The sequence below is a fragment of the Trichomonas vaginalis genome, chromosome I (assembly GCF_026262505.1).
Source record: "Trichomonas vaginalis G3 chromosome I, whole genome shotgun sequence".
Classification (NCBI taxonomy): domain Eukaryota; phylum Parabasalia; order Trichomonadida; family Trichomonadidae; genus Trichomonas; species Trichomonas vaginalis.
In genome coordinates this window covers 19,469,475-19,490,081 of record NC_067203.1, presented here as the reverse complement: position 1 = coordinate 19,490,081, position 20,607 = coordinate 19,469,475, and the positions used below count along the sequence as shown (strand labels likewise).

At 34.1% G+C, this 20,607-nt stretch overlaps 10 protein-coding genes across 10 annotated transcripts, besides 2 other annotated features; 6 read left to right on the top strand and 4 right to left on the bottom strand.

The window, feature by feature from the left end:
• Positions 1 to 4,682: part of a mobile genetic element that runs on past the window's edge.
• Positions 1,574 to 3,230, bottom strand: TVAGG3_1014100 (protein of unknown function, DUF4106 family; the record flags this gene model as incomplete). The annotated part of the gene is made up of 1 exon (XM_051254621.1): positions 1,574 to 3,230. A coding segment is annotated over one exon (1,657 nt), but the record flags the coding sequence as incomplete, so codon positions are not given.
• Positions 3,701 to 4,579, top strand: TVAGG3_1014090 (uncharacterized protein; the record flags this gene model as incomplete). Its single annotated transcript, XM_001318882.1, has 1 exon — positions 3,701 to 4,579. The coding sequence occupies one exon, from the start codon at positions 3,701 to 3,703 to the stop codon at positions 4,577 to 4,579; it is 879 nt and encodes a 292-aa protein (XP_001318917.1).
• Positions 4,593 to 4,682: a terminal%2Cinverted (terminal inverted repeat of Maverick-3 transposon ID:TVAGG3_1014080).
• Positions 4,683 to 5,182: 500 nt separating this feature from the next.
• Positions 5,183 to 6,283, bottom strand: TVAGG3_1014070 (HCP-like family; the record flags this gene model as incomplete). The annotated part of the gene is made up of 1 exon (XM_001318883.1): positions 5,211 to 6,278. The coding sequence occupies one exon, from the start codon at positions 6,276 to 6,278 to the stop codon at positions 5,211 to 5,213; it is 1,068 nt and encodes a 355-aa protein (XP_001318918.1).
• A 435-nt stretch (positions 6,284 to 6,718) lies between these two features.
• Positions 6,719 to 7,471, top strand: TVAGG3_1014060 (uncharacterized protein; the record flags this gene model as incomplete). The annotated part of the gene is made up of 1 exon (XM_001318884.1): positions 6,719 to 7,471. One exon carries the CDS (start codon positions 6,719 to 6,721, stop codon positions 7,469 to 7,471), a length of 753 nt encoding a protein of 250 aa, XP_001318919.1.
• Positions 7,472 to 7,799: 328 nt separating this feature from the next.
• Positions 7,800 to 9,146, top strand: TVAGG3_1014050 (acetylornithine deacetylase family; the record flags this gene model as incomplete). Its single annotated transcript, XM_001318885.1, has 1 exon — positions 7,800 to 9,146. One exon carries the CDS (start codon positions 7,800 to 7,802, stop codon positions 9,144 to 9,146), a length of 1,347 nt encoding a protein of 448 aa, XP_001318920.1.
• A 138-nt stretch (positions 9,147 to 9,284) lies between these two features.
• Positions 9,285 to 10,418, top strand: TVAGG3_1014040 (glycine-rich protein family; the record flags this gene model as incomplete). Its single annotated transcript, XM_001318886.2, has 1 exon — positions 9,447 to 10,325. One exon carries the CDS (start codon positions 9,447 to 9,449, stop codon positions 10,323 to 10,325), a length of 879 nt encoding a protein of 292 aa, XP_001318921.1.
• Positions 10,419 to 10,858: 440 nt separating this feature from the next.
• TVAGG3_1014030 (Sec1 family) lies at positions 10,859 to 12,715 on the top strand (the record flags this gene model as incomplete). The annotated part of the gene is made up of 1 exon (XM_001318887.1): positions 10,859 to 12,328. The coding sequence occupies one exon, from the start codon at positions 10,859 to 10,861 to the stop codon at positions 12,326 to 12,328; it is 1,470 nt and encodes a 489-aa protein (XP_001318922.1).
• A 57-nt stretch (positions 12,716 to 12,772) lies between these two features.
• On the bottom strand, positions 12,773 to 13,636 carry TVAGG3_1014020 (uncharacterized protein; the record flags this gene model as incomplete). The annotated part of the gene is made up of 1 exon (XM_001318888.1): positions 12,892 to 13,617. The coding sequence occupies one exon, from the start codon at positions 13,615 to 13,617 to the stop codon at positions 12,892 to 12,894; it is 726 nt and encodes a 241-aa protein (XP_001318923.1).
• A 483-nt stretch (positions 13,637 to 14,119) lies between these two features.
• TVAGG3_1014010 (SUMO E1B family) lies at positions 14,120 to 15,611 on the bottom strand (the record flags this gene model as incomplete). Its single annotated transcript, XM_001318889.1, has 1 exon — positions 14,157 to 15,611. One exon carries the CDS (start codon positions 15,609 to 15,611, stop codon positions 14,157 to 14,159), a length of 1,455 nt encoding a protein of 484 aa, XP_001318924.1.
• A 517-nt stretch (positions 15,612 to 16,128) lies between these two features.
• Positions 16,129 to 20,062, top strand: TVAGG3_1014000 (BC025462 family protein family; the record flags this gene model as incomplete). The annotated part of the gene is made up of 1 exon (XM_001318890.1): positions 16,144 to 19,914. One exon carries the CDS (start codon positions 16,144 to 16,146, stop codon positions 19,912 to 19,914), a length of 3,771 nt encoding a protein of 1,256 aa, XP_001318925.1.
• Positions 20,063 to 20,607: the final 545 nt, after the last annotated feature.

Here is a 20,607-nt window from a genome sequence, read left to right as displayed (position 1 = left end):
AAAATATAGAATAGTTGGATTTATATGTCATAATAGAACCCACGTGGACCAAGCTTTACTTTCTTCCTGACTGAGTTTTTAACTCTTCTTTTTCCTTCATTGCCCTCTGCTTGAAGTTGTTGCATCTTTGCATTATGTTCATCTAGTATGTTGCAAATTTCCCATGTCCTTTTTGCCTTTTGGCTCTGGTCGCCCATCTCAGGTAACCTATATCCTAGAAAGAGTTTGTCATAGTTGTATTTGAGTCTTCGCGTATTGTTTGCATGACTCTTTCCTGAGTTTCCGGTTCAAGCTCTTCAAACAGTGCCTGTCCATATGGAATAAGCTCGTTTCCAAATATATGTTTTTGTAGCCATTCTGGTTTTCTTTCCATGTTACCAACTATATCTTTTGTGAATGGGAAAGCTTTTACCCAATCTTTCAGTCTTGCGTCGTTTATTTCTGTAGTTGGTTTTATTTTGTCAAGGAACATGTTTTTCAATACTAACATTTCATTTGGTACTGTCCATTTGAGTTTTCTTAAATATTCATCCCTTCTCGTTCATTGTCTGCAAAGTAAGTTTTTATGACATTTTGTAAACTTTCGTTTGCAAGGTCATGTACAATAGGTTCTCTTCCTTCTCCCTCCCTAACTTTCTTTCTAAACTCTTCACCAAATATACCATCTCTATGGTTCTGTGTAGTTCTTTGAGATAAATGTTTAGAACGTCAGGTGTTATATTTCCATCAGCCATGTTCATTTCATACTGGTCCAAAATATCTGCATGTTTCATATCTTTCAATGGCATTAAAGCCGCGCTGAAAATACCAGCTATATCTGGTTCACCATTGACTTCCATTGCGTCTACAACTTCTTGGAATTGTGGTTGTAAGTTTATGAACCACCTATCCGGATTAGCTTTATGACCCCATCTCATTGTAGTTCCATCGTCTGCAGAAACAAAAGTAGGTTTGTTTCCATCTTGGTTAGGTTCTGAATGAACTTTAAACAATGTTTCATTTCTATATGTTTTCTTGAAATTTAACCTTTTATTTCACCGAGTTCATCCGAAGATTGAACGTTAAATGCTCGTAAGTAAAAAGGGTTGTTGTATTTGTGTACATTTTCTTTCAGTTCTTCCATTCTATGCTGAATATTTTCATCTGGTTGGAGTCTTTTGTATGTCGGCAAACATTTTTCGATATTCTTCTACTATGTCAGCCGAATTTTTTTTAGACTCTTGGAAATATTCCATATTCTCCGCATACTCTTGTTGAGGGTCAAGATTTTTCGGCTGTTCCAAATCTTCATCTAGTTCTGTGAAGTTAGTTTCCAAAGGAGTGACTTGTTCGTTTCCTTCAGGCTCTTCTAGCTGTTGTTGCTGAACTATTTCTTCCATGTCTGGTTGTATCTGAACTATTTCTTCCTGTGGAGTTTCTTGTACCTCATCTGCTGGCATTTCATATATTCCGAGACCGTTTTTAACAATTTCCCTATCTACGTCATCCGCATTCATAAGCTTTTGTTCTTTCGTTCCGTCTCTATTTTTTACGCGTTTCATGACGAAAGTTGAATTGTCATTTAGCTCTGACATCAAATATCTCGGAGTAAATTCATCCATGTCATTTGGATGATATGCTATTAAATCATATCCCTTAGCGAGCTTGTATTTTCCAGGTTTGAGATTATATCCGTTTTGGTGCTGAGCCATAAAGCTAAATAGGTTCGGGTCAGTATTTCCATCCTTGAACTTTCCAATAGCTTCTTTATATCTGTCACTAAAGTCAACAGTATCTGGGAAACCACACTCTTCTTTAAGCATTTTTAAGAATTCTTGGTTTCCTTGTTCTCTACTTCTTTTATGTCCTTGCTCTGTTTGTGGTTGTTGTTGTGCTGGGTTTTGAACTGTTGGTTGCTGTGCTGGTTGTTGTGCTGGTTGTGGAGGTGGTTGTTGTGCTGGTTGTTGTGTTGGTTGTTGTGTTGGTTTTGGTGCATGCCTGTGTCTATGTCCATGTGACGATGTAAATGTTTTAGGTAGTCCTGGTGCAGGTGCTTCTCTTGGAGGGTTTGGTGGTATATAAGTTCCACCAGCTGGCACATATGTTCCATCTGCAGCGTAATGTCCTACCTGACTTTTCGTTCTTAAGAAAGCATTTACTAGGTCTGTTTTGGTCTGTTGTAACTCTTTTTCTTGACTTTTCACAACAGTTGCTCTAACGGCGTCATAGGCACTTTGAACTGCCTGTCTCGTTGCTGCATCTGTTATTTTCGTCATATTTTGTGCTACTTCTTTTAACTCTTTGTCGAAACCTTCAGACTTCAGTTTCTTTCCAGATGAGAAGTCGTTCACTTGTTTCACCTTACTATGAAGAGCTTCGAAGGCGTTCTTAAAGTCAGCATTTGTTAAAGCTTCATTTGAACTGTCTTCATCCGCTTGTATTTTTGTCCTTATTGACCCTATAAGCTGGGCTGCTTTAGCGTTGGCTTGGGCATCTAACCAGTCATTGTTAGCTTTTATATATTCTGCGCTTTTCATTGCCTTTTGCATGGCTGCGTCGTTATTTTTACTTTCTTGTGCTAAGTTTTCATACTGTACGGTTTGGTTTTGCAACTGTAAAAGTTTTTCTGCCTTTACATTTGCTTCAACTTCTTTTTTATACTCATCGCTATCCATATATGTCTTCAGGGCTTTTTGTTTTATCTCTTCATCTTTCAGTACTTTATATTGAGTAGTATGGTTTTTCAAATTTATGACATCTTGTTCCATTTTTGCTACTTCTGTTGCTTTTTCTGACACTTTTTTCGCATATTCCTCTGTACTTAGTTCTTTCAGTTGTTCTTCTTTCTTCTTTTTCTCTACGTTTAACTCATTGAGTTTCTTTGTGTGTCTGTCATATTCTAGTTTCTTTTCGTTTTCACTTATTTGCTTCTGTATGTCTATGTTTGACTTTTTGACATCTGATATTTGATTTTTGAGTAAACTCAAATTCATTTGACTTTGAGGGTTATATGCTGTTCCGTCTGCAGCTCCACCATAGCCTGCCATTTTCGCTAAAAGTGCCGCTCTTAAACCTCCACTCTGTGCACCAACAACTCGGTTTAAAAGCATAGGATTGCTTGACATTTGTTGCAACATAGTGGGGTCATTCAGCATTTGTTGTTGCAACTGTTGTTGTGGTGTCAGTCTTACTATTGGATGTTTCAATGCTCTCTTCCTCTTACGTATATTCTTACGTAGCTTACGTGGCATTTTAAGTGAAGTTAAAAAGCGGTTTTTGACAGATGTTTATATGACACTTTTTGTTCAGCACAAAAAACTACTCGGTCAAAGTGTTGTCAGTTTTGTAAAATAACCGTCTTATCTCATTCTATAAGGGGGAAAAGGCTTCTCAAAGTACTTCCTTGGAACGCCTGTAACTTTTCCTGTAGCGACGATAGACCCTTACTTGTCCGGACAAAGTTATACTATTTTGAGTGCTCTACAAAAAAGTCAACGGCGACGACTCTCAAAAACCGTTGTGTAAAAAGTTTTACCGTTGGACAAAAAAGTATGTATAGAAAACAAAAAACGTTTATAGTTCATTCAATATTTGAGATGGAACGGTTTGCCAACGGAGACCTTTCAATAAAATAAAAAATAGAGGGGGTTACCGTTGACGAAAACGGTTTATTTTAAACTTTTCTATGAGTAGTCCGAAAAAAACAGTTTATTTTTGTCTAATGGAAGCCAACATTAACAATTCTCAACCGCTAACCAAAGCCAAAGCCCCACAACCTCCAAGAACTGGCACAGCTGTTAGAATAACCGCCAAAAAGTCTAACAGCGAATTAAGAGAAATTCTTCAACAAATTTGCTCTAAATATCTCAAAGACGCCGAAGAAAACACACAACCAGACGCTATATACAATACTCAGTTCTGTGAAGTTCTGAACAAAGCAATTGCTAGTTCAATTGAACTTACTAAGACAATTCCAAGTCCAATTGAGCTTAGCGATGTCTTAGTTCAGTATTTTCCAACATTTACTAAGCTCATAATGTTGAGAACTTTATACCAAGTTCGTCAAAATCTTCCTCGTTACATGCAACGGTCATTCGACAAGAGAATTGCCGAATTCCAAGTCTTTAGTTACGGATATGACCAAGATGAATACACTGACGAGTTCGGAGACAACTGTACAAAATGGTTTGAATGCTATACGACAACACAATTTGAATTCGACTTTCTCGAATTCAACGCAGCAACCATTCATATCATTGCTCTTTACCTTTCCGAACAACAACAAGACCTCGCAGATGGAGATGTTGTTACTGTCGTCATGGAAACTCCTGAACAATTCGGAAAAAAGAAGTCTCTAATTGCCAAATTTGTTCCAGGACATCAGCTTTTCCAACGCACAGAAGTCTTCTGTATTCCTGGAACTAAGTTCTTTGTCAAGAGCGAACTCAAAGAAAGATATAATGTGTCATTCAATTACACATTATATAATGTTTTCGACCCAGAAGAAGGCTTCTTCCCAGAAGCAATGGAGGAAGAAGAAGAGGAGGAAATACAAGACTCTATCCAAGAAGAGTCCTCCGAATTCACACCAGAAGACTAACAATTTTCCGAATAAAAACTTCATTTTATACTAAACATCTTCGGGGCTAGAAGGGGCGCAGCCCCTGGAAGCCCCAATGCCTTTTTTTTTTTTTTTTTTTTTTCTTACTATGTTAAAAGTAGCAATTGGGTTGGTCATAACCTTTTCGGATGGTCCTTCTTGCCGAATACAGTAATTGATGATATCAGGATTATTTCCGGTGAAAGATTTGTTGTAGTTATGAACAATAAACATGAAAATATTAACAGAACCATACTGAGCTGCGTAATTTATTGTAGATTAATTGTCAATTCCGGAAAACATTAATCGTTGTTGCCAGAAAAATCATAATTTTTTTAGTTTTAATATGAAGATTTTCTTATTCAAGTATCATAATTTGGCATTCAAATTCAAGAGTATCATGAGAATCGTTATTATATTTGTTCATGTGATCATATATAATTATTGAGTCCAATCAAAATTAATCAATTCTCAAAATGTCTGTAGATGCAAAATTAAGGCCCAAATTCAAACTTTGTGATTATCTTTATCTCTAGAATAATGGATTCTGTAAGAAATTTTTATGATCCAGAAATTTATATTCAGAATTAAAAATTATGAGTATTTTCTTTTAAGACAAATATAAAACAATTTATTTATTCTGAAGGAGATTTAATATCATATCGATTTTTGTTGCAAGATCATCAACTTTCTTATTCAAATTTTCTACTTTTTTGTTTAACACTGTAACTCTTGCAGGAAGGGCATCATTTGGACTCTTTTTCTCTTTGTTATCTGTTGATGGACTTTCTTCAGCAGATTTATGATTTTCTGCTGTTGTAACAGGTTTATCTAAAATTTCTAAATCAGGAACATCCGGAATTGCTGATTTTACCTTAGCCATCATCGATTTGGCCCTTGCCTTGTCTTGTGGAACACCTGTTCCTGTATAAAGAAGCTTCGATAGCTCGTGCAAAGCTGTAATATCTTCATCTTCTTTTAATACACTCTCGAAAAGCTGGGCAGCCTTCGTAGCATCCTTTTTAGAGTATGTATATTTGGATAATGGAGAAAGAATGGCACCAATTTGTGTTTTGGCAAAGATATATCCGAATTCTTCGGATTTTGTAAAATATTCGATTGCTTTTTCTGCGTCATTTGATTCTTGTAACAATTCCATGCCTTTCTTGAAAAATGCAATTGGATAATTGTATTTTTCCATGGCCAAATTCAAATATCCATTTGCTTTTTGAGACATGCCTAAACTTGTATGGAATATATCGTAAAATGCTATGAGTGCTGGTGGATAACCAACATCAGAGGAAAGAAATAGAAGTGGTAAAGCACCTTGAATTAAATCTGGATTATTGCTATTCATATTCACTTGGAATATAGAAAATGCTGTAAGCGGATCAAGTTGTTGTGTTTTTGGATGAGGAGCTACAACAATTGTTGGCCATTCTTTTTCTGAATCTGTAATTAATGCAATAATAAGGCCTTTGTCAGTAAGTTTAGTCTTAGAAGTTTTAACTGGCATGAAAAGTTTACCAGCAATAATGGGCGGCTCATTAGGTAAAGAAACAAGAATTGAATCTTGATCAATTTCTGTTTTAATTTTAGATAAATCAGCTCCTGGGCATGCCATTATTCCAATATTTATTATATTTCCCTTCTGGGAATAATCCCAGATGTAAAGACGCATCAATTCTGGTTTGATCATTTTGAAAATTTTGCCAGAAAAAAAATCTTTTTGTCACTTTTTAGCACTCAAACAAACAAAATTCTTAGAAAAAAACTCAATACGGCAACATAATTTATGCATATTTCTCTATGTTTAGTCGAATATAGTATACTCACCCAAAGTAAAAATATTGTTACCTGACGTCCTAAATTATCAATTAAATCATATCAGATTATTGAGCCAAGGAATAGTGGCAAATGATTTTTACATTATGTATAGTAAAAATAAGAACTATCATTTCTTTCTGTTTAAATTAAATTTCCTAATCCAATGATTTAATATTTGGGCAGGTAGATATTAAAGAAAGACAGAACAAAATTCAGGTGCATACATTTCCTAGTATATCTGACTCTTCTCGCATCATCTAGTAAGTATACCAATATCTTACATCTTAGGTAGCCGTTTAAAAATTGTTAAAAATGAAAACTCATCAGCTTACTTCCGAAGAAACAGATATAATTAATACAATATTAGATGCTGCTGAGCGTGATATCGATTACAATATTGACCAGCATCATCCTCTTTCAGTTTTGGATGAGCAATGCCGCGAAATTTGGCCAACATGGAGTATTTCACAAAAAATGAATTCATCCAGATTTTCACAACCACAAACTGTTTCTCCATCAAGGAAATCTAGTTATTCAAATGAAAATTATTCAATCCGCAATCAAGAATCCAACATGACACCTTCGAAGATGACTGTTGACAATATTGAAATCCCTAGCGGATCTCCTATCACAAAAATTTCATCTCCTAAAACACCCGTTTCATCTCATACAAATCAGAGCTCACGCTCTCCTACATCTACAACCAGTACAAATAAAATATCGAGTAATTTAGAATTAGAAGATATGAAGAAAGACATTGACGCACTATATTTCAGAATTCATTCACCTGCACAATTAGCAACAGCAGTAAATCAAGAACAAAACTCTCCAAGCAGAAGTAATTCATATAGAAGTAACTCTAATACAGTAACCCCACAAAGAGATACAACCCCAAGAACTGAAAGAAATATAAGTTCTTCTCCTTCTAACTCTGAAGTTATGAGACTTCAGGCAGAGAACAATGCTTTACGCACAGAGATAGATAATTTGAAGGCACTCCTCAAGTCTAAAGACGATCAAATCTTAAGTCTGCAAGCTCAGATAAGAAGATCGCCGTTTCATTAGAAATATTTATAAATAAAAATTGTAATGTTGATATACATAGAATTCATGCATTAATATCTTATATTTCTCATCAGCTTTTTCCTCGAATCTATCTTATATTAGGATATTTATTGAAACTATTTAAACAAAATGAAAGGTGATTTTTTGTAACAGGAACATATTCAATTAATAGGTTTAATAGACCACAACTCTAAAGGTAGTACAGCAACATGTATTGCTATTACATGGAATTGTATTGGAATGTTGATACCTTGAAATGAAGTATTTTTTGGGTGCATTTATATTGTCGAAAATATTTTTTTTATCGGTTGATTAAATTTATAAAAAAATGGAAGTTTGGAAGAAAGTTACTAAATATTTCAAAGAGGAAGATGTCTTCGATGAAAAAACTATTAATTGGCCCAAAAAAGAGAAGCCAACAGAACTAGATGACAAAATAGATGAATTAACAAATAAATATTCTCCAGATGCAAGAAATATACTTCAAGAAATGAACAAAATAGCTTTAACACAATCTAATGAAGATCCAAGCAATTTTTGTTCAGCAGAAAATCCTTTAACAAAATATATTCTTCAAAAAATAGTTGATCTTTCTGCAGTTTCTCAACAAAGTGATATCAAACTTAATAAAAATGGAATCATTACTTGGATGATAACAGATGAACACGATGAAACTCCTTTCGACAAAAGAAAAGTTATTTTTTACAATGGCCGAATCTCTTCTAACATCGAAAACAACCTCAACAAGTCTCAGGAGGAGGTAAATTCTTCAATTACGACTACATCTCCTAAATTTAGATTCGAAGGAATAGTTTCTCAGATTTATTCAACAAAAATCCTTCTCGAAACCAAACATTACGGCTCTCTTAAGGGTTTGATTATAGTTTCTATCTGTAGTTTATCATCTACAGTTGTTGCTGTCGCATCTCAAGAAATTGTTGGCGGCAGACTACCAAATTGTGTCGTTCTTACAGAAGGAATCGATAATAAAGAAGCTACAGAGAACGAATTTAAGGTTTACGTTGGTCAACTTGGTCATGCACAAATTAATGTTGAAGTTGTTGGCCAATCATGCCACGGATCAATGCCAACACAAGGAATTAATCCATTGGAGTGTGGGTCCATGATTATTGCAGAAGCTTCCGAACAAGCCAAACTATTTCCAAATCATAAATTCTTAGGAAAGGGATCACGCACTTGCACATCGTGCAAACTCGATACCCCATCAGATTGTGCAGTTCCAGCTCGTTACGTATTCGTTTTCGATAGATATTTCGAAGTTGACGAATCCGAGCAATTATTAACAGAAGAACTCAATGATTTGAGGTCCGTCGAAATAGCCAAGAAGAGAGGCTGCAAGATATCAATGAATGTTGACAAGCTCATTCATTCATGGGTCACTCCTCTCAATAATTTCTCAATAAAGTCACTTTTTATCACCATTAAAAAGTGCCAAAGTGAAGTTCCCCTTAAATTTGAGAAGTTCGCTATTCCTATCGACGACGGTTTTTCATTAGCTTCTAATACAGAAACAGAAGAGAAGAATTATGTCGAAATGAAAGGTGTTTCACATCCACCAATGTTTGGATTCACAACTTCTGAAAATGAAATTGCAAAATCAATAGGATTGCTATCTAAATATCCTTCAGTTTTTATCAACCACTCTCCTAAATAAAGATTTTCTTCTATTAATAAAATGTTAAATTTTAATTATATTACAGAATCTCTGCAAAATGAACTTTTTTATTTGAATTATCATTAAAAATGTTATATAGCAAATGTGATTTCTCATAATATCAATCGTGAGCATTGACGAATTATTAATCTAAGAATCATAGTAATTCACGCCTGTAATTCATAATTCCATAAAGATATTAGATAGTTACAAGATCGCCATCAAATTGGAACATGATGAATGCTCAATCCTAGTTAATTAAATTTAGGGTGCAAGAAAGAATTGATATCTCAATGAAATATGATCCATTACGAGCTTTCACGTAAATTCGGCGACCCGAACGTCACAAAGTTTCATAACCAATATGTCTTTGGATACCCATGTCCAGACAGCCAATATGAGTGTAGCCCATACACAGTTTCCTTTGATCCAGGACGATACCTCTTTGAAGCCTGGGGAGCGAAAGGCGGTTATTGGAGTTGGACAGACGGCCCTTCCTTTCCGGGCCTTGGCGGCTACACATCTGGTGTGCTAACAATTAGAAGTCCATTGACTTTATACCTTTATGTTGGATCGACAAATTATTTTAATTCGATTTTCTATTATCGAAACACTAATTATGGATTCATGTTTGGCGGCGCCTCGTCCGATGTTCGTCTATATGCCAATGAGTCCTTTGATTGGTCTAATCCTCTATCACTTCGTTCCCGAATCATGGTTTCGGGCGGGGGAGGAGGTGCAGAATGGTCTAAAAGCATTGGTGGAAACGGAGGCGGTATTCAGGGAGGTACTGGATATACAAATTGCTTGGTAGATGGACAGAATTCATGTCCTGAATTAATATCCGGAGGAGGAAGTCAAACCTCCGGAGGGACTGCTTCGCCAAGTAAGGGATTAATATCTGGTTTTCGTGGAATGTTTGGAATATCTCCTCTAAAGTATTCGTCTTCTGATTTTGGATCTGTAGGAGGTAATGGATATTATAGCGGCGCGTCGACTGATCATGCAGGCGCTGCAGGTGGTGGAAGTTCTTTCATATCGGGATATGAAGGTTGTATTGCATTGAAAGGTCCCACTGATGAAACTCCGAGCCCATCAAATTCGCCTATCCATTACTCCAAATACTTTTTCACGAATCCAATCATGATCCAAGATAATCAAACCATGCCTCTTAACTAGAGTCCGGAAACACGAGGTATTGGCAACAATGGGAAAGGTGCTATCCATATCACTATTCTTTTGAAAGATTTTTCATGCAATCATAGATATTTTAATTCAAACAGCTTTTTCATTCTCACAATAAACTTAATTGTTAGTTTATAAACATAAAATATAGGTTATCTATATTCTTTCAAAGATTCACGTATAATATGGTCTTTAGTTCTGTTGCTCAGGGGTAATTTTCGATTATGCTTCAAGCTGAATTTAAAGTCATATTGAACTTTTGTGTTTTCTTCAAATGAGATATATTACTTCATCTCCTTATACACTTAATGATGTATATGTTTCCTAATTATCCATTGCTTTTATATTTTCTCCATCATAATAATTATTTTGTGATGCCATTTTGAGTGAAGTTAGTCCATATTTAGGTGAAAATATAGAATTGTTGATAATATTTTATACGTAATAGGCACTATGTAGTACATGATATCGGTAAAATATCTCTCTGATCAAATTTTGATATTTTCAAGTGATCTAAAAAAGTGACAATGAATGACAAAGAGTGGTGGCAGGCACATATATTAAAAGCTGCCACTGCTGCGCTTTCTACAATATCAAAAATCTACATAGGATGCCCCGTGTATGTTGATCCAATTTTTTACTTTTTCTTGAAGTATGTAAAAGATCTTGCAAAACTTGACAAACTAGACATCTTTCCATTGGCAAATATAATGCAGACAAAGCGTGATAATGACATGGTAATCGTTTTAGGATCACCCGGCGACATTTTAACGTACACAAATAACATTTCACAAAAAGCCGAAATTATCTTTCTTACAGTACCAATTCCTTCTATCTCTTTCAAATTTAATATTATGGCACAACCATTTAATCCAATTAAATACGATGGTTGGCCATTCCCATTCGTTCCGAGAAAGAAATGTCTTCTAATGCCAATTGGAACGTTCACAGACTTTTACTTATCCAATCAAGCATATCAGACAAAGGCTCTTAAAGCAGGATTAGCCATTTTAGCTCATATTTTCGGAGGGTTTAATCGAGTTTACGGAATTGGCACTTTATCATCGAAAGTAGCCTCAGGATTCCTTGATGCCATGCCACCTAATATCGAAAGATGCAATAACAACCTTATTTTACTTGACAGAACTTTAGATCTTTTGACACAACTCAGATTTAACGAAACATACATTGGATTCATGGAAGAACTTATTCCATTTGACGAATTCGACCTAGAAATTACTCCTCCTCAGCAAATGCAAGTATTTAATCGAAGAACTCCAGCTACAACAAATGATGACGATTTATTTGAAGATATAGCAGTCAGAACTATTCCAGAAGTCAGAAGAAGACTTAATGTGATGGGTATAAGCAATTCCCTTGCGAATGACATCAAAAATACCCATACAGATTTACTTAATAAAATGGAACAACTTTTCAAAGAGAATTATCCGAAAGCTTTACTCTTCGAGACCCAGAATGGCCTTGTAAGTGATCCATTCACTCAATCAAGAATCCTGGCTTTGGATAAAGACTCTTATGAACTGGCTTTCAGAGCTCTCACAATTTTACGATCGAAAGGTGACAAAACCGCCGAAAATTACGCCAGGTTCCTCGGCCAAGCCCTTGGAGTACAATCCGTTGCCAGATGGACACGCATTGATGAATTTTTGACAACAGCTGTATCTGTCTCACTCCCAACAAAGGCCAAAGCTTATTGCGCTGAAGTTGGCGCGTTAGCTGCAATATTCGCAACGATTATCACCGACGAATGGAAGAGATCGAAGTTCCCCGTATCGCCAAACTACATATCTACACAGACTCCAGTAATGAATGAGCCACAGAGATGGTTCGTTGTGATTCCTGGAGGATTATGTGCGGCCGAACTTGCCGCCATGAGAGTTTTGGCAAGAAACATTAGACCTACGGACCAGTTCGTGTTCATCCCAACTAATATGCAGTCTCCTTCGGGTTTAATGAGCGAAATTATAAGAAAATGATTTCTTTGTAGATTTTATTATCTGTTTCATTCTCGATTATGAACTTACATATAAGAAGCTCCAATTTTGATATCATTTTTCATTTAGATTTTAATATTTGATATCAAAATTTCGGAATTGTTTTTTCAAATTCATTAAAATAGTTCTAAAATGTATGTATTCAACTAATTTATATAAGAAACGATTTCATCATAAGATTATTTTTTAGGATTCTGCTTATGTTCACTAATTCCATATAAATTTAATAATAGAGTTATTCTTTCAAAGACATGATAGTTTTTTCTTTATATGTAAAATGTATGCTATATTCTGCTCGAGTTTTCCACTGGATTTTGATACAATTGATGAAAGTATCAATATTTGCCAAATTAACCAAGATAAAACAACATATTTTATGCAAATTATTGAACAAGTTAACCTTCTTTGCTCGTTTTACTTGGTTTTTATCAAATTTCAAATGATTTTTTCATGATTTCATTTAAATAAGATTAAAATCAATAAAATTTGCATTTATTGAAGTATATAACAAACAAAATGAGATAAATATTGATCAAAATGAAAAATTATTTGACAGAAATGTGCTCTTTTGCAGCCCATTCAAGAATTGTATTTCTATCATTTTCTGGAGCACTCTCTATTGATCTGCGAACAAGGCAACTTGATAAAATCATCATATTATTAACTGGAGTTGTTCTTAAGTTCATAAGCTCTCTCTGTAATACTTTACTTATCAAATCAGATGCAGAGGCTGATTGACTCCAATATTGCCTCTTAGCAATTTGAGAAATTGTACTACTAAACAAATCGAAAGTTTCACCAAGTAACATGTTGCAAAAATCTGATAACCCTGGATATTTTTGACTGCTATCGAGCTTTTCGGCTAAATCAAGTAAATCTCCATGCATAATTCCGATTTGAATTAAAGATTTTGTATTTGTCAGTTCGAAAAATCGAGATTGCGCTAGAAGTAAGTATTTTCTTATAATGTGCTCTTGCAAATTTTCATCGTTTCCTTCATTAAATGATTGCAATAATAATTGATATAATTCTGTATGTTCTAGGGCAATATTTTCATCAGGAGGAGTAACCTGAGCATGAGAAATGTGATATAGAAGCTTGAATTTATCGACATCCATTGGTTTTGGTTCGACTTGAACATCAGGAATATAAGGATTGCAAGGATTGTCGATTTGATCGCTTCGTGGTATTGGAAAATTCCTTCTTAATGCATCAGCAGCCATTTGGTCATCATTTGCATCATCATTTATCACTGTTACGTTTCTACTCATTTTCTATAATTTTTTTTTTAGAAAAAACGAAACAAAAAGTGCATCAAATTCTAAAGCATACCTTATTTTAGCGAAATTGATGATCTTTAGTGATTTTAGTGAATTTCCCAACTTATTCAAGCAAGAATGAGATTTTGATTTTAAATTTTCAATATGAGTTGTTGTTATTGTATCCATTTTAAAAAGAAATACTAAAGATAATTTATAGTGAGATAGTAAATATATTTCATCTACTTCTGTGGAAATAAAACCAGTTGTTCAGGCACTGACACTGAATAAAGTTACCTAAAAAGGTTTCCAAATTAGACTTGTTCATATAGAGAAGATAATTGTGCTGAATAAAAGCGCTTTGGTATCATTAGAAAAAGGGATTTTAGATCCAATTTTCCTTTGGCTTTCAACGAATTCTTCAAAAGTAAAACCGACCAAGAATCAACTTATAATGTATTGAAGAAAAATTTTTTCACCAAGGATTGAATATAGTGAAGCCACACTTAACGGAAGAAGAAGAAAAAATTTATTATATCTATATAAATAGTTTATCCAATAATTTCGATGTCAGAATAGTCACATTCATTGTCACTTTCTGGTTTGACATACAATTGATCATGAACTTTTTCAGCATTGAAATCAACATTTCTATTTCTCAACAAAATGTGTTTTCTGACTTCAGGATCATCAATATCATTTGCAACTAATATAACAGAGTTTCCTATACCTTCAAGTTCGCTAATCTTCTTATCATCAGTGTCTTCGCAATCATAAATAATGTTATTTCCAAGCAAGATCGAAGGAGAATTAATTCCTGTTGATTTTGCAACTTCAGAAATCATTGTTTTAGTGTAATCGCATTGTACATGCCACACTTCATATCCGCAAATAGAACATGTCTTTGAAGGAGGCTCCAATTTAACAGGAGTAAGTTTTGGACCGTTTAATGAATTAGACATCCAAACAGATTTGACATTTAATTTGTTTTCCGTAAACATCTGTTTCATCTGTTGAACTGCGATACCTGATATAATCGAGTTAGTTGTGGCTAAAGCAGGAACAACAACAGCAACTAATCCTTTGTTTTCAAACATAGAAACAGCTTTGTTTATATGGAAACAATGACTTTGTAAATTAGTTGCTGCGGTTGCGAATGCTAAATGATCATCATCGTCCTTATCGAATACCAAAGGTGGTGACAAACGTGAAACAACGTCTGCAAAAACACCACATGACTCTTCAAGTGTCCATTTATCACATGGTCGAGTAATTGGTTCATGGTTTGGAGTAACTTTGGCGGGATATGGATCAGGAGGTACTCTATGTTTCCATATCTCTGTTTTCGAGCGTAGTTCTTCGATTCTTTTGACAAATACATTATCATATAAAGCTTGTGGTTCGAGATTGTCAACAGAAATGACATCATTCGAGCCTTGACCACTAAATACGGCGTTGAAGAGGTGGAATGACCAGGCTGAACAATGCTCTATTGTTTGAGGAGTAGATCTGATTGTACAGGTAACTTTTGGACCGGAAGGAGCAGCAACAGGGCTGCAAACATAGCATGCAGATTTGAATGGTATAGTAGGTACTGATTGAGCATGCTTTCCTGATGACGCACAATCAATAAAAGGAGTTTGAGTAATGACACAAAGCTGACTGATACGCATTCTTGCATCAATATTGTCAACACCGCAGAAAACAAAGTCAAACTGGTCAATAAAATCAGGATCAAAACTGGAATCAAGAACATTTCCTGAAATTCCAGTAATTTGTAAATTTGGATATCTTTTCATTGCATTTTCTGCAAGTCTGATAGATTTTTCTTTGCCAATATCATCTTCGCTATAGAAGAATTGGCGAGATAAATTTGATAACGAGATTGTATCGAAATCTACAACAGTAATACGATAAACTCCATCAATAGCAAGGGATTTGATGATTTCACATCCAATTCCACCTGCTCCAACAAGTAAAATGTTGGGAGATTTATCAAAATCCATAAAAAAATTGACATTTTTTTTCTCCCCAATTCTCCACATAAACTATTTGGAAACTTTGTCTATGCAAATCTATAAATACTGTGCATAAGTGAAATAGTTTTGTTCCCAATTGATGACTTGCACTTTAAATAACATTGTTTTATTTTTTATTCGGCTTTGCTCATACTCATAATGTTATTTAACTCTTACCATAACTGGTATAATTAAAGAATAGGAGTATTTTCTGCCAAGGCTAGAATTTGTGATTTTTGGATTCAATTTTGTTTAATTGAATTACATATTGGACTTAAATATACAAAGAATACATTTATTTTCTAGAGGTATTCTTGTCACCACGATGCTTTAATGTTATGCTATAAATTGAACAAAATTATTCTTGAAAATTAGTGTAAACTGATCAAAACCATGACAAACATTAATATTTTTCATTTGTAAAATATATTTTTACCATTTTGGCCAGAATTAATATCATCGTTGTCAAAGGGAAGTTCCCTTTTAGCACTTTTTTTCGAACTAAATTTTTTAAATTCCAATGAATGCCGATGATGTTAAGAAGATTATTGACGCCTATCAGAAGAAACTTGACAGATTCGGCAACGATAACGATCTTCTGGAAATCGGAAACGGATTAGATGAAAAATCAATAAAAGCTTATTTAGATTTTGCGATACAGAACGATATTCAGCCAGATGTTGTTCTTCGAGCCATACTAGAATCCATTCCAGAAGAGAAAAGGAACCTAACCATTTCAACTATCAAATGTTCTTTACAAAACATCATAAAATGGAAGTTCAGTTCACCAGAGAAAGGCGATTTATTCTCTACAGTACTCAGAAAGCTGATTCCACAGATCTGTGCTCCTAAAATGATATCAAAAATGATGGATGTTATTTGGGAGCAAGCAAAGAAGATAAATCCCGAAAAAGAGAACTACGAATTGATAGAAGAAAAGCTTATCTCCATCATACCAGCATTATTCAACAAATTATACAATGAAAATGTCAAAATCACTTCAGGCGAAGAAGAGAAGTCAAGCAAAGACATTTGTCAAGAGTTTATCAACAAAATATTCGATGACCAACCTCCTCTTTCTTTACTTCCTTATCTTGCCGACTTATTTTCCGAAATTCCTATGAAAGAAGCCGATCTCGAGCGAATGATCGACCACATCAACAGCCAATCGTATTTCAGTGATCTCCCGGACATTGCTCTTAAGATTTTCCAACCATTGAGGCAATCCAAGAAACTCACACCCAAATGCATGAAATCCATTTTAAATGCAGCGATCAGAATCGATAGAGACAGTCGTGCATCAACAAGAGACACTCAAACAATGGAAGGTAAGCTTATTAAGAACATTTCTTTAGTAGCATCAACATCGAGACCAGTTTTAGATAGTGTTACATCTATATTATGTTCAAAAACAGAATTGAATTCTCATTTCACTCCTTTTGCTGTTTCTTTGAGTTTATATTTATCAAGGATGAGAACAAAGATATATGATTCATTGTATAGTAATTTTGAGCAACAGTTAAAAGACGAACAGATGAGAACAGTATCAAGATATTTAAGACATGTTTATAATTTGTTTAATGAAGAATTACATGAAATACCAATTGAATCTGTAATTATTGAAACTGTTCAATTGACACATCATTCTTTGGAATCAAATATCAGATTTTTAATCGAATTCGCTTTCAACTTAGTTGATAAAGCTCCTCAATACGATTCCAGTTTGAAGAGATTGCCATCAAAAATACGTGAAAGCTCTTCACAATTCGTAACTCCAGCGTATAGACAAGTAGAAATTGGCGTGAAAATATTGGATCAATGTACAAAAGTTTTCCCTGTCGAATGCCCTGAAATTTTTCGACAAATTGTACAAAGATTATTATTAAAAATGCCAAATTGTGTTTCTTTGATTCGTTGTTTGAATTCTCCTGATAATCCACATTTAGCCGCTGAATTTTTGGTAGATATCATTGAACAGATGCAGCACATTGACTTAAATACTTTGGAACAAGTAATGAGAGTTGCTATTCCAAAGATAATTGATGACCAAGCATTGGTCGATAGGGTTGTGATGTCAAGTAGAAAAAGTTTTTGTAATAGAAGTGAATCTTCTAAATTGAATGGTTTAGCTTGTATGTTTTATTTAATACAGCCAAGAGCTGAACAAACATTTACACAGGCTTTCATTACAAATCACATAACAAATAATAGATTGGAAAGTGTTTGTAATGAAGATTTACAATTTGAAATTTTTTCATTGATACAAAGAGGATTTTTCCAATCCCCACAAGTACAAGCTGACACATCAATGTTTATTCCTCTCTTGTTACAACAAAATATTTCTTTGGCTGATAACGCGTGTAATATGTTCGACCAATTAATTTCTGATGTTTACAAAAAAGATCAGGAATTTCCTTTGGATATTTCCAAGAATTTGCCGTATCTTTTGCAGTCAATCGCTGATACTTTGTTCATTCTTCCTGATAACGTTGCTGACCAGGAAAATTGGCAGAATTTGACAGAAATTTTCAATGAAATAACCGAAAAAGTGTCAAAAGTTGAATTAGTTGTTTATACTGAAGAAATGAAAGTTTTAGGAAAACCCGAAGAAAGAGATATTATTTGTGCGGTTTTGGCGGTTTTATTCAATTATTCAATAAGAACAAACGTAACAACTGCTTTAGAATTATTCAACACATATGATAGGTTGAATCACAAGATTGCAGAAAGTGAGAGATTGAGGAAAGACAAAGAAATGAGGTCGAATTATTCATTTAAATTCTCTTTGAACATTGAATTACTGAAAACAATGTATAAATTGTTGAAAGGTGACAACACTGATATTACTAAACATTATGGAATACAGTTGTATGTTTTGGAAAGAACGAAAGAAGTAATAAATGATGTACCTGTTTTAAGGTTAGAATACAGAATGAACAGATTGAAATTGGCTTTGGATTTGGGTGAAATGACTATTGATGCAATGGATAAGATTGAATGGTTGGATGCACCATCTGGAATGAAAAACGCTCAATGTTTGACAGAAATTTTGACAGATAATTTCAAGAAATTGTTCAGTTTCGTGTTTGAAACTTATGATAGAAAAACTGTTGAATCATTTTTGGAAAAATCGAAGTTGTTGACACCAGGAAAAGGTATAAAATCAGCACAAAGAAACATCTTTTCTAATGTTAAAATGTTCTTAGAAAAGAACCAAACGAAATGCGCAGACAATTTCTGTAAAATACTGGAAAATTTGAGTTTCTTCGATGTAAATGATCCGAAATTATTTGAAAGCATCACAAAATTAATGTCTAAACTCATTGTAAGGAATACAACACAGTCATTCCACATCATCAGACTCGCAAGATGTTTTTGCCCTGGTGCAAGATTGGATTGGCTGAAAATGGCGTCAGATTCTATCGTGGAAAGGTTGTTAGATGAAGAAGGTCAAACTTCAGCTCCGTTGCATGAAATAATTCAATGTGTCAGCGGTTTGACAGGTGAAGTGAACTGGGGATTGGGAACTTGGATTTCCAAAGTTAACTCAATCAATTCTGAAAAAACGTACAAAATAATCGACGAATTTGCCACTTTTATGACAGATTTAAGTGGAATTGGCATAAAACTGATGGAAGTTGATTACACGAGGTTGCAGATGAAATACTACGAAGAAATGTTGAAATTCTTGAGAGATTATGTTAAAGTTATCAACAAATTCATCAAGAAAGTTGAAGAATTGAAAGTGACAGAAGACGAAGAATTCGTTGAACTCCTCAAAATTTCAACAGGAAAATTCGGAGAAATGGCTGGTCAGTTCACTTTTAAGAGTCAACCAAAAAGTGACCCAGATAAAAGTGCCAAACAAAATGAGTTTGATGCCAAATTTGCTCCACAACTTATTTTCGAGATCGAGAAGATGATTGTCAACACACGTAAATTGATTGACAAGAAATTAATTGAAGATATTTCTGATGATTTCTGTCGATTAAAGAACGCTGATGTGAAGATCAGGAGACCTTCAAAGAAGAAGCAAAAGAAGGTCGAAGAAGAAGAAAATGAAGAACAAAACAAGACAGAAGATGAAAACAGAACAGAAGACGAGAATAAAACAGAAGATGAAAATAAAACTGAGGACGAACAAAACACAGAAAGTCACACAGAAGATGACAAAAATAAGACTGAAGATGATGAAAAAGGTGATGAAGATGAAGAGGATGATATTCAACACGGTCAAAAATCAAGACAGGATGATGATGACTCGGAAGACGAAGACAGTATTGTTGATTGATAAATAAATTATTCTTTTATTTTTATTTTCCACGTCTATTTTTTAAGAATAAAAGCTATAATGCTTTTATTAAAAGATATTCCCTTATAATCAGTCTATTATTGTGGATCTCATGATCTCATAATGCTTTTGTTAAAAGATATAAAATCCACAATAAACAAATAGTTTAAACCATAATGATTTAAGTTGTACGCTAGTTCATTTTGATATTTACAAGTGGAGTGCAGAAAACTCATCTATTCCAGTGGTCATTCCATTAACAAAATATAACAACAACTAAAATTTTGACGCGTTTGGACAATGCTTCTATTCAAACAATTGGGATCAACAATATATGACATTGTTGAATAGGACATTTCTAATTTTGAAGTATTCTCAAAATGCGAAATTATGATTGGAAATTATTTCATTTTTTCCAAAATTGGAGAATTGACTTTTAGAAACAAAAATGCTAAAGCGAAGAATTACATTATTTTATATCAAATTGATCTAAAATATCGATCTTTTTAAAAATTATGAAAAAATCGACTAAACTGCGCTTAGTATTAGCAAAAATGCAATATTATAGAAAGAATAACAATTAATATATATGTGTTACTAATACAGATTTGATTTCAAATTTCATTTGGGTATATTATATGAAATAGTTATGATTATATCCATTAGTATGCATAGTCTTAGGTGTTGGTGCAT